Below are 13,576 nucleotides of genomic sequence, written 5' to 3'. Positions count from 1 at the left end.
ACAGATATTAAAAACAGAAATCCTCAAAAATTAGCTTTGCCCAATTAATTGTGGGCCCGGCAGCCACAAAGAATGAAAGAGGAAATTAAAAGTGTTAATTTTATTGTAACCACTCTAGGCCTGAACACAGGAAATGAATGAATAATGACAAGGGAAGCGTATCACTTAAGAAAGTGTAAGATGTTTTACCAGACTAAGTCTGTCTCATCCAACAGTTACAATAGCTACTGCACTTCTATGCCAATCAATACCTAGAAGAGTTGACAGAGCCAACATCTTGTAAGATGGCAAATGTTGATGAAAAACTTCCAAGGCTAATGATATATCAAAAAAGCATTTTAGAGACTTTCTTCTGATGCATCAAGCGTAACATAACAGCAGACTATAAGGACTTTGAGCGTTGATCTTGACATTTGACCTTTACCCTCAAAATCTGAACACGTCTACCCTGACCTTAAACATTTGACCGAGAGCATTACCTGGAGCACAGAGCTCGTTGGGTTCAGTAAGAGCATACCCTCCGCAGACCTCGCCTCCTGGGCAGTCCAAGCAGTCTTCAATTTCCTTTCCTCCGGTCACGTTGAGGTACGTTCCATTCTGGCACGGGTAGGAAGTGGGCGTTTCCGTCCCCTCGGGACAGTAGTAGCCAGCGGGGCATTCACCACCGCCAAGTATCGTGGCATTGGCCTTGAGTAAAAGAAAAAAATATATATAAGAATTATAACAATGATAATAATAATAATAATGATAATAATAACGATGATGATGTCATATTTACTCTGGGTAGCAACTTCAGATCTGAGAACTGGGGTCTGTTGCAGAAAGAGTTGCGTTTAAACGCAATTAAAAAAATCAATCGCAAGTCCAAAATGGGTTCTGTTGATTGCAACTCTTTCTGCGATGGGCCCCTGTTCTCCAAGCCTACCCTGCTTATCATGATAATATCATTACCCCGAGGTGCTCGAGCATTCAGGGAATTTCTTCCTACTGGGTATCAATTTAATAAACCTGGGTGGAGAGTGAAAAATGTAGATGTCTTGCTAAAGGACATGAGTGCTCCAACAATGGTATGATATACTATGATAAGTAAACCACAGCTTACATGATTGAGAATAAATGCCAGTTGTGGTGACAATCTCAAAACCAGTTCAAATAGAACAAAATAAGCACCACAATATATCTATACTTTACAGACAGCTAATTATGAATTAAAAACCTCTCTTTCAAAATATTCAAAACATGTTTCGTTTTATATCTTTACCGTACCATTCATATGTTTTAATGAACTAGGACAGTTCCAGACACATTCAGGATTTTAAATCTTATATTAAAGGGGGTTTAGGGGAGACTTACGCAATCTGTTTCATATGGATGAGAGGTGTCGGCTCCCCCGATACAGTAGTGTCCGGCGGCGCAGTCTCCGCTCACATATATCAAGCCTGTTTCACCACAAAACTTCCCCGGTGGACATATGGTGCAGTCACCCACCTCCTGAGCACTCGTCTCAACACGATGTGTTCCCTGTTTGTGAAAATAATAATAATATGGTCCGTTTATATAGCGCAGATATTATAATTGCATATACTCTACTGCACTTGATACTTGGTATCATGTTATTACCCCAGCTGTAGCAGAGCCGCCACATAGGTGCTAAAACTATCGGGCACCCATTCACCTCCCTGGGTCGAGTGCAGCACAATGTGGGTAAATTTCTTGCTGAAGGAAAACACACCATGGCTGGGATTCGAACCCAAGTCTCCTGATTAAAAGACTAGAGTCGAAACCACTAGACCACGACGCCCCCACGTATAAAATAAAACGAGGGTGATATGATAAATTGTACAGAATCCTCTTACAAGGTAGTATGTTATATGAAAGCAAATGGGACCTGAATGTGCAACCCTAGGTACGATTGCAGCATTGCATATCTTAGGAGGTGACTTCACAATATGATTCCATTCATAGCACATAGTAACTAAATGCAGGACTGATACTTAATGACAGATCTGGGCCCTGTTGTACAAAGAATTACGATACATCCGATCAATCGTAACTCTATGGAAATCCATTGGTGTCATAATTTTTTCTACGAAAAATTTGCTCAATGTCCTTTATATGCAAAGAGAAGCGCTGTGAATTTTCAAGAAAACAACGAATGCATGAATATACATCACAGCCAGAAAATATTTTGGACAAACATGCATAATAGATATTGACGTTGCTGGCTGTCCATAGTTGCAATTGATTGGATCAATCGTAACTCTTTGTACAACAGGGCCGTGGTGTGCACTTGAGGGATTTGCTTTTTGCTTTCAATAATTCTTTCATTTTAAATCTTCCACCATCACACTTATGCCTAAACGATATTGGTAAACTACAGCACATCCTGCTTGTGATAGCACATTAGCACACCATTATGACATCATAATGGAAAATATTGACCTTGCAAATTTCTGTATCTATCTTAATGGAATTTAATCAAGTGCATTGCATATTATAACTCACACAACATAACTTATTCAATTAGTTATTCAGGGTGATATAACAATTATATCATGCTTGTGAGTGCATAAGCACACTATTGCAAAGTCACAGGGGATATTGAAGCTATTCATCTATATCATTTGTTGTTGACCAAGTGCATCATATATTATAACTCACACAACATAAATTCCTCAATTACACTCAAATACACAAGCATGACTAATATATGTAAAATAGCAGCTTAGATGGCAAATGTCAGCAAGGGAGAAAGGAATCCAATTTTTGATGACACAACCATGTTTAACATATTATAGACATGTACATGTAAGCGCAATCACAGCAACAAAACATGTATTCAGTTCAATTCAGTATAACCCTTATTTCACGAAATCTTTGATATCTTTAGCAAATAAGTCTGAAGTGGTACTCGTTCCATCATTAATTCATGAAAGTGAATAAAAGTTAAATATTAATCAACTGCAGGTATTCATCCACCAAAGTGAAGAGAAAACAAAATCACAATTCTGCATCAAAATCTCACTCACCGTTGGGCAAGGAATTGGTATGATGGTCCTCGGCGGACAGTAGTGCCCGGAGAGACAGGGTGCGGGCGTCGCCGTCCCCGACTCATTACAATACGCCCCTTGAGGGCAGTCCAAGCAGTAGGAGGACTTCCTGGCTGTCTGATAGGAGCCCCGTTCACATGGCTCAGCCTTGTAAGCAGCGCTGCCGCTGTAGTGACCCTCGGGGACTTCATGCTGGATACTGGTGCCGGAACCTCCGGTGCAGAAGTACCCGGGCTCGCATGGACCCGTGGGCTCAGGGTTGTTGTCACCGGCACAGTAGTATCTGGAAAGTGGGTAAGATTTGATGAGAAATGGTCATTTTAGGAGTGTTCCAATAAGGTGTTTTCAAGATCATCTATCACTGGACAGTCATAAGATGGCTGGTGGGTGTATCATAAAGCTGTTTGTGAGCTGGGGATGACTTTAAACATGACTGGTGACGTGCTACATGTACATCCCTATGTAGCTGACTTCAGCACCTAAGAACTTGTACCAGTAATCTGTTAAGTCATTCATAGCTTTACAAACTGCTTTATGAAACAGCCACCTGGGGAATATTTCATAATAGGATTTGTCACACTTTTTATTCCACAGCCACTGTAGAGAAAATCTGCTTATCCTTCATACATACTAATCCAGACATGCCAAGTCTCATGCCTCAGGCATGAGATACCCTCTCGCTGTTCCCCCAAATCTCCTTCCTCACGCCTGTACCACATCCATTCCTCATACACAAAATCAGACCTGCCAAGTTGTATTTTGCATTTTCAGTATTCTTATCCCCCAAAATCAGTATTTTTACCCCAAAATCCGTATTTTTACCATGATATAAATATGCATGCATAATGGCAAAGTTCGATCACTTCTTACATTACGGTATTTTGAGCCCCACACCGTCGCACACAAGACCGAAAGCTTCAGTCTAGATTTTGGTTGTTCCGCTGAACTGCGTTGGCTGACTCACCAATACATAGACTGACCAATTTGGAGGCCCGTACGTACAGACAACGTATTAGCAGTAACGTTAGATCTAACATTCGACGGAAACCTGGTTTTTCCGATCGTTTTTTTGCACATAAAATCATAAAATGTCACATTATGAAAAAGAAATTGCATCCATATTTACGGAAAAATGTATGAAATTCAGAAATATCGTACCTTAGACCGCAGTTACGGCTAATTCGTTTCAAATTATGATCGAAACATCGTCATCTTCGATCCTTCCGTCGGTCAACGTAAGTTGCCATCTTGGATGACGTCATCATCCTTACAGACGTATTTACCAGTCGCAAAATATCGCGATTTGAGCCGCTGCTTTGCGCTTGTAAACTACGTGCGTGCGCTCGGAACTTGTCACCCGCATTGATTCGCCAGTAATCGAAAATTCTAATCGGAAAGCCTTGATGAAAGCAGAACTCATTGACCGTAGAGGGCAGCAACACACGGAATACCTTTTCTTCTCTAATTTGTTTTTTCCCGTATTTTATCATGAAAAAGCGTACTGCCGTATTTTAAATTGATTTCCGTATGAAATACGGAAAAATCGTACTACTTGGCAGCTCTGCAAAATACACAATGCCTGGTCATTCCATGCCGAGTCTGGGCTTTGGACTTGGCATCTCTGGTAATCAGACAATTCAGTATTGAGGACTCACCCAGGATCACAGGCAATGCAATCATCTGCAGACTTGGAACCTGATGAGTTGCTGTAGGTCCCCAGAGGACAGTTCGCAGGGTAGGCAGTACCGGCTGGACAGTAGCCACCAGGTGGACAGACACCTCCAGTGAAGCCATCGATAGGAGCCTGGAAGACACAAGAGAATGAAATGATAAGCTTTTAATCTGATCAATAGAGGATAGTGAGCAGGAAATACAGAACCAGCTTGACAGCAGCCACAGGTTTTCATTTAATAACGACTATTCAAAATCACATGCCTCCATCGATGTCACCGTAGCTTCGCAACAAATATTTCCTGAAAATGAAATCAGGAAAGCAGACTAGGGCTCTTCTCTACAGCTAATTTCAAGCTAGGTCTTAAAAATTTATTCTTATTGAATTTGCTCCAACATATCATTTCTGGTCAATCTAACCAATATAACCAAAATATCCGATGTTTGTCTACTTCGAGGAAGGGAGGGGGAAGGACTTTATGTCCTTAGCATGAATGAACTACCCCATTGGACTTACCGAAGACACAGCTTTGAAAGCACAGAAGAAACCAGCATCACAGACATCTGTGGGTTCAAGGTTACCAGCGCCCTCGCAGTAATAGCCTCCAGGACATGGTGTGCAGTCCTCACTGCGACGCAGGAGGGTGGAGTTACCATAGGTACCGGTTGGACATGCCGAAGGATACTGACTTCCTGCGGGACAGAAGAAGCCCTGAAAGAGAGGTCATGGACAAGTTTGATTTATTATTGTCATCATCAACATCATCATCAACATCACCAGCATCATCATCACCATCGACATCATCATCATCGCCATCATAAACTACATCGCCATCATCATCGCAAACATTATCATCATCATAAACAACATAATCATCATCATCACCATCATGAACAACATTAATGTCATCATTATCGCAACTATTATCATCATCACCATCATCATAAATGTCATCATCACAGCCATCATCATCATCTATGTCATCATCTTCATCACCATCGTCATCATCATCATCAAAACCATCATCATCGGCACTATGACATTCAAATCACGATCACTCACTTCTGCTAACTTTCCGCTTACCTGAGGGCATTCTACTGGCCACGACAGACCTTCTGTGGGGCAATAGTATCCTGCGATGCAGAGGGTGCATCCTTGCGAGTCCTCACCAGCGCTTGCGTTCAGGTAGAACGAAGCTGAGCAGGGATTGGCGTACTGATCGGCCGTGCCCTCTGGACAGAAATGACCGCCTGGACAGTCACCCGCCTGCACGTCAAAGGGTAAACATTACATTAGAGCTCAACACAAGGCAAAAAAAGTAATCTGTGTTTGCCATAACCCAACCAACAATGTTCTTCCACCTGAATTGCAAATTTTTATCAATTTCATTTTAAAAAAATACATCGCTATGGCATCTCGGGTTGATCAGCTTATATTCTTTTCATTTTTTTGTTTTTGTTAGCCTATACCATGAACCATGAACTGAGTAATATCCAAGCAAAAGGCTTTTGAATTTGGCAAATTCATTTATGGTAACCAGTGTACTATTAAGAACAGGTGTTATATGGGTAAATTCATTATGTAGGGTCACTCTACTAGCAGCAGTATTCTGTAATTGTTCTTCTTGTAAGCTAAATGACAAAAATATTCATCAAGATTCCAAAGTACAATGGCCAATTTTCAGATGCCCCGCATGCAAACATGTGGTACACGGTGGACTCACGGAAGCTCTGTAATACAATAGAATACTTACTGGTGCTGTAAGTCCTGTTGGGTTGCAGTATTGTCCTTTTGGGCAGATCTGGCACTCAGATTCTTGGATCAGACCAGTCTCATCACTGAAGGTTCCATTCGGACAGTGCCGGGGGTACGGATCCTGCGAGTATATTTATAATAAAGAGATGTTATTCATATATTAAAGGAAAAGTGTTGTGTGCTCTCAAGGGGAATTTGACACCAATCATCCACAGTAGAACAATATTTACTTTGCAGACATTATTATGCCAAAGTACTCAGCACAAATTAAACACAAAAGGCATTGATCGATTTCCCCCTCGTCAACTCCAACAAAAGACATTTTTATCTCACATACCTTATCCCCGCTCAAACAGTAAGAGCCGGCTACGCAAGCATCGTTGAAGAGATCCGGAGCGGAAATACGTCCAGCTGCACAGGTGACACCTGCGGGGCAGATCTTGTATGCGTACATGTTGGTCTGTGTCGTGGCTCGCTCATCGCAGTAGTAACCAGGTTCACATGTGGTACAGCTGGTGGCCCCCGAGTCCTGGAATACAATCATCATCGTTTTCATTATCATTGTCTTCAACATCATTAAGCATCAATATTATGTAATAAGCACTAGATAAATGTAACTATTGTTATTATCACCAACATTAATTATCATCATTATTTTCGTCGTCTTCATTATCATTGTAATCGTCATCATCATCTTCATGCTCTCAGTAAGTTTCATCAACATGATAGCCATTACCCATTATTACCGCCACTATCACAAAGCCAACATGATCACCACCACCAAAAACACAATCGTCACCATCATCCCCATCATCATCATTTAACACCATCATTAAAATCATCCTGTAACATATAAAAATGTAACTATCACTTTGGCTGCCACACTATGATAAATACATTCAAACATTGCAACATTAAAACTTCAATATTAAAATAAACAGAAATCAACAATAAATTACAAATTCATTGTTTGCTGTAGGTCTATATCTGAACTGCCTTTCAGTTTTTTTCTCTTTTCCTGAGCAAAAGCTTCCCAGACTTACAGAATATGTTCCTTTTGAGCACTCTGTTGCCTCCACATTTCCAGTTCCATTACAATAGTGTCCTTCTGTGCACTGAGAGCAGTCATCTTCACTCCCACCTTCCTCTTCTTCACGGAATGTACCACTGTCAAGAAGAAAAACACAATCAATAGTTGTTCCAGGCTGAAAATGATAACAGACATCATCATCATCATCATCAACATATTTCTGTTTTTGTTTCGGGTAACTCCTGTAGGAACTCAGCAGGCAGCATTTACTGCTAAACGCCAAGCTGGTATACAACCAATTACCTAGGAAACATTTTACGTCTAGTTTAATCAGTCACAGTGGCTGACCTTATAGACAACAGATATTACGATTGGGCCTTTTTATCAAGGTGGAGACAATGGCAGAGTGAGGATTCGAACTCACAACCTTGCGATAACGAGACCAATGCTCTAACCACTGGACTACAAGAAACCCACAGGACACGATTCAACTTACGCTGGACATGCGGTTGGTAGCGACGAACCCTGTGGACAGTAATGTCCCTCGGTACAATCCACGCATTGCTCCCATCTGATGTTGCCTCGCTCGTTGGAATAGGATCCCTCATGGCATGGGTACTGGTTGGCAGACTGCGTTCCTGTGAAGATGAATGCATCAAATTGGGCACATAAAGATTTCATGAGGCCAAAATTAATCCAATTTCAATCCTCAAATTGGCAACAACAATTTATTTTCATTCTCTGAATAGAATTGAGCATGATACAGCATGAGATAAAATCAAAGGTACAAACAAAATTATTTCAAATGTCAGAATTAATCTGCCCTTGCTTCTCATATTGGCGAAACCCATTTATTTCTCCATTCATTTTCATACTTACCATACAATATGTGCTAAACGAATGTTAAAGATATGCCAGCTGTGGTAACAAATTCAAAATGAGTTTAAACAAAATCCAATACAATGACCACCCAAGTGTCTGTATGTATAAATTAAAAAAAATATATGTGCCAATTGGCTCTTAGAAAATGTCTAACCGGCTGGTTCTAAACTGAGTCGCAGCTGCACGATCGTCTTTACACATTTGTATTTGTAAAAATGGTGATGTGTTTTGTTGGTTGTTACCATCATTCTGAGAGTCATAACAGGGCACTGTTTCATAAAGCTGTTCGAAAGTTAAGAGCGATTTTAAGAATGACTGGTTAACCTTTCTTGTGGTGAATGGTATAATAGATGGGTGATGGTTTAGCGCGTAAGAAAGGATCACCAGTCGTTCTTAAAGCCACTCCTTACTTACAAACGGCTTTATGAAACAGACCCCACAGGTTCATTTGTTTAGAACCAGGCCGCCATGACGCCATCACTTCAGTACTCTATAATAGCAGATTATTGATATAATTATTATTTCTGTACATACCTGCCGGACAGTAGTGCCCTGTAGGGCAGAGCTCTGTTGGTTCGGTCGCTGCCTCAAGGCAGTAGTATCCTCTAGGACATTCGTAGCATTCGTCAACTGCTTTCAGATTCGTTTGATTGGTCCAAGACCCCGCAGGGCATGGGTATTGGTCAGAGTGCTGGGTTCCTGCTGGACAGTAGTGACCTTGAGCACATACCGCAGGTGGCCGCTGAAGACCGCCAGTACCTAAGTACATAAGAAAATGAACAACAGATTGAGGAACCAAAGTGACAGTAGAGTCCCTGAGCGCATACCGCGGGGGGCTGCTGAAGGCCAAACTATTGCAATGTGTTGCCAATTTAGGAAATTTAGAGATTAAACATACTAGCCTTTGTAACAGGCAAATGATACTTCATACTGTACACATCAGAAGGATGCAGAAGAAAAATTTTACATAGTGTTGCCAATTTGACATCTTTAGAGCTTAATGGTTATAACCTTCATAACAGGCAAACACTCCTTCACATTTTTAAAATTGGAAGGATCCAGATGAAAAATTTTACCTAGTGTTGCCAATTTGACATCTTTAGTGATTAACGATGCTAATCTTCATAACAAGCAAATGATGCTTCCCAGATTTCACATTGGAAGGATGCAACTTCTACAAAATGTTTTCAGGTTAGAAGGCAACACATGCAAAATTTACATAGTGTTGCCAATTTGACATCTTTAGTAATAAACAATACTAACCTTCATAACAAGCAAACGATGCTTCACACTCTTCGCACTGGAAAGAGGCAGTAAGGTTGTGGTAATCGTTGAAGGTTCCAGCCGGACAAGCATTATCAGTATCGTTAGGACTGTCACTTCCTGCTGGGCAAAAAAACCTGGTTTTGGAGTAATAGAAAGAAAACATAGCATAAGCATGGAAGATATCATCATCATCATCATATTTTTCATTGTCATCACAACATCATAGATATCCTTCATCATCATGATCACATTAGCATCAGAACTATCACCATTGCAATCATCATTATCAGTGATATAGCTACAGTGGTCAGCCCAACTGGAACAGAAGATTTCTGACCTCCACTCATCACGAAAAACACCATTTCCAACCACCACTGATTTCAAATGAAAAGTGTTTCAAATGCAATTTACTTGCAAAGAAGAACTGCACTTGCGTTAATTTCCACCTTACATCTTGTTTTATTTGCATAAGGTGCAATAAACTTTCCTATATTTGATCAATATTAGTTTGTTTTCAAAAATTTGCTCATAACATGTTGTCATTGTACATGTATGTTCACTGCTTTCAAATTGACTTAGCTCCAAAAAATTTGTATTGCTGTGAAATTGTGACCACTAATAAAAATGATCTAGCTAGAACACTGATCATCATCCTCAACATTACCATAACCACCATTATCATCATCATCACCACCATCATCATCACCACCATCATCACCATCACCACTGTATTTATCATCACACCATCATTATGATCGCATATATATATATTTATTAAAGATAACTTGATCATGATAAATACATGAGTAAGTCTGATGGTGACTATACTCTGAAGATAATATAAATTCTGCAGTATAAAATATAAACTCTTCAGTAGCTGTTTGTATGCTGGAACAATCTCTAAAGTAATCTGCAATCTCTGAAGTAATCTGATTTTGGTTCAGAAGTGAACCCCTTTTATATTGGTCTGGTCTAGACTCTTTACGATCAAACAGGTACGTCATAACTTCACTCTGAATAGGGGGAGTTAACCTTTTAGGGAGAACATAAAATGTAGTGAATAAGAAACCCATAAAATGTGTGCCTGTCAGAAGTTTAGCTGGAAGAAGAATGAGTAATACTTTCTAATGAAAGTTGGAGCTGCTATACTTCCTGTAGAAGTATTGATTAAGTATTGATTATGCATAGATATAATATTGAATATGTGAGATATGTCTTATCATCACATAACACTATCATCATCATTGCAGGTAATAGAAAGAAAGACAGCTTGAGAATGTCAGACATCACCTTCATCTATATCATTATCATCATCATCACCATCATCATCACCATCATCATCACCATCACCATCATCATCATCATCATCACCATCACCATCATCATCATCATCACCATCATCATCATCACCATCATCATCATCATCATCACCATCATCATCACCATCACCATCATCATCACCATCACCATCATCATCATCACCATCATCATCATCATCATCACCACCAGCATCATCATCATCCCCTCCTCATTATCACACAATGCCATGATCATCATAATCCATACAATCAGCAAATAATAATGCACTTCACAGAAAAGCTGATGCCCAAACGACTTCAACATGGGCTCTTACTGACAATTTCCTTTTCTTCCCAATTGTAAATGTATTTTGCAATGAATTGTTGATTACATACCCAGGGTAGCAGTGCGTATCAGGCTGCACCAAGGCAACAGTTGTGCAGGCAAACCCAGCGGTACAGGGATTACAGTCAGATACCTCGTTCTGACCAACGGTGGGATTGAAGGTACCGGCAGGGCACGCCTGCGGAGAGTCGGTTCCAGAGGGGCAGTAGTAACCCGCAGGGCAAGTCTTGCACTCTCCTTGAGCTACAGAGGAATAAATTATTCATTTATTGGAAATAAAGAAGGCTGACCTGCCTTAAACCATTCTCAATGAATTTACAAGTAATCTCATAAATTAGTATTCGATAGCTTAATATTTATATACATGTTCAAATATTGTAAAGTCAGAGATAAATGAAATTTATCCACATTCACCTCATCGCAGGTGAGGTGAATGGGTACCTGGCAGGAATTTATTCCTCGAAATACAGAGAGCGCTTGAAGGCTGCTTGAGCTACAGCAGGGTAATAAAATCCAAGTCCTTTGGAAGCGCATAGAGACGTTATTCATGATGTGTTATGGGCTATACAAAAACTGACTATTATTATTATTATCTAAAATAAATAAACAGATGATTAAAATTGATGAAAGTAGAGCATGGACTTACACTCAGCTCCTTCAACTTCTGTAAAGGTACCACCCAGACAAGGGTTTTCATCGGCTGCTCCGGTGCCCTCAGGACAGTAGTAGCCTTTGGGACATTCACGGGGCAAGCTCGTACCTTATGAACAAGAATAGAACAGTTACAACAATTACTGATTTTTACACTTTCATACGGCACTACATTTCTTCAATATGTATGAAGGTTTGAATTGTTTATATTTACCCCGCCCCTCATATTTCATCAAAGCTCAGATGGATAGTCTATTACATTGCATGCTATAACTAGTATAAACTAGATAGGTTGTTAGGATAAATATGGTCATGCATACTATTGTGGGAATAAAAGAGGTGACATAAGCTTTCCCTGAGGAACACTATAAGGTACCATCCTACAGAAATACATTTTGTGTTAGATAAGAAAAACTGGGTCACTTTTCATGACAAAACCTATTGTTTGAGAAATGCAAGACCCTACATGTAGTTTCACTCCATCTCTTCACTTTTCCAAGCAATCCTCAAACATGGATATTTGCCGATTGGGTAAAGCACCACTTTTCAGACATTGAGAGGGGGCCAGCTCTCAAACAAGTTTGATCTAATTTCATATCTAATATACTATAAATTCATGCAGAATGCTCACCAGCAGGACAGTATTTCCCAATAGGGCAATTTGAACAGTCATCTTGCGTTGTGAATCCAAGTCCCGTGCCGTAGGTTCCAGCAGCGCACGGATGCTCCGTGGATGTCTCTGTAGAGAATTCGCAGAAATAACCACGGGGGCACAGATACTCTGCAGAAGGGGTACCAATCACTGGGTCTTGAGGGCAGAAATAACCTATATAAGGGGGATTGTAATAGAATGGGTATGGTTAGATCAGAAATATATTGAAAGCTAAGGGAAATGTCAGAATCATTGATGTAAATGTACACACTGAAACTTTTTCTCATTTCCTTTGGGAAAGCCCCTTTCAAGTGGAAATTATCCTCCTTTCAACTTTGATATTTTATACTCTAAATATATATTTTCAACAAGATGTTCAAAAGATTATGTATCATTTTCATCATTTCAAAAGAAATTAAAATAATAATAATACCTTAGAACACACTATGAATATGAGACAAATTAGGTTTATTGTAGATCTTGATGGGCTGAGGCAAATCAAGCTTATTCAAATTTTGTTTTTTCTATAAATGTATATAATTACATGTTATGCATTACATGCATTTTGTATTTGATTATACATTTATGATTTGTTGAGAAATATTGAATAAAATCTTTCTTTGAAAAAAAAATTACTAAAAAGCACTATAATCATTGCAATCACTAGCATTAAACAGCTAAATCATTACAGTCTTTATATTGATCATCTTCACCACTACCACTATCAACATCATCAGACATCCTGGCTGAGAAAAGCTTACCCTCAGGGCACGCAGCACAACCCTCAGCCGCAGTTGCTGCCCCGGTCCTGTTTCCGTAAGTACCAGCTGGACATGCAAGCTCGTTCAGTCCATCTTCGCAGTAATAGCCTGAAAAGAAAGAAGATATATCGATAAATGTCACATTCAGGCATATAGGAAAAAAAATCCCACAATATCATTTATTCTGGCAATATTCATAGCCAGGCAATTATA

The 13,576-nt window shown here is 39.8% G+C and overlaps 1 protein-coding gene across 1 annotated transcript in view; it reads right to left on the bottom strand.

The window, feature by feature from the left end:
• LOC121420292 overlaps positions 1-13,576 on the bottom strand; it is a 163,163-nt gene that overhangs the window by 99,045 nt on the left and 50,542 nt on the right. Inside the window, 16 exon segments of the mRNA XM_041614868.1 lie at positions 480-687; positions 1,354-1,521; positions 3,030-3,333; positions 4,706-4,854; positions 5,239-5,433; positions 5,806-5,988; positions 6,476-6,598; positions 6,815-7,006; positions 7,521-7,644; positions 8,004-8,145; positions 8,924-9,148; positions 9,653-9,789; positions 11,350-11,542; positions 11,946-12,059; positions 12,582-12,776; positions 13,364-13,471. Of these exon segments, the coding sequence (XP_041470802.1) occupies positions 480-687; positions 1,354-1,521; positions 3,030-3,333; positions 4,706-4,854; positions 5,239-5,433; positions 5,806-5,988; positions 6,476-6,598; positions 6,815-7,006; positions 7,521-7,644; positions 8,004-8,145; positions 8,924-9,148; positions 9,653-9,789; positions 11,350-11,542; positions 11,946-12,059; positions 12,582-12,776; positions 13,364-13,471 (2,760 nt within the window).

This window comes from Lytechinus variegatus, chromosome 8 (genome assembly GCF_018143015.1).
Source record: "Lytechinus variegatus isolate NC3 chromosome 8, Lvar_3.0, whole genome shotgun sequence".
NCBI lineage: Eukaryota > Metazoa > Echinodermata > Echinoidea > Temnopleuroida > Toxopneustidae > Lytechinus > Lytechinus variegatus.
The sequence above is the reverse complement of the archived record's forward strand: the minus strand, read 5'-3'. Positions and strand labels throughout refer to the sequence as shown.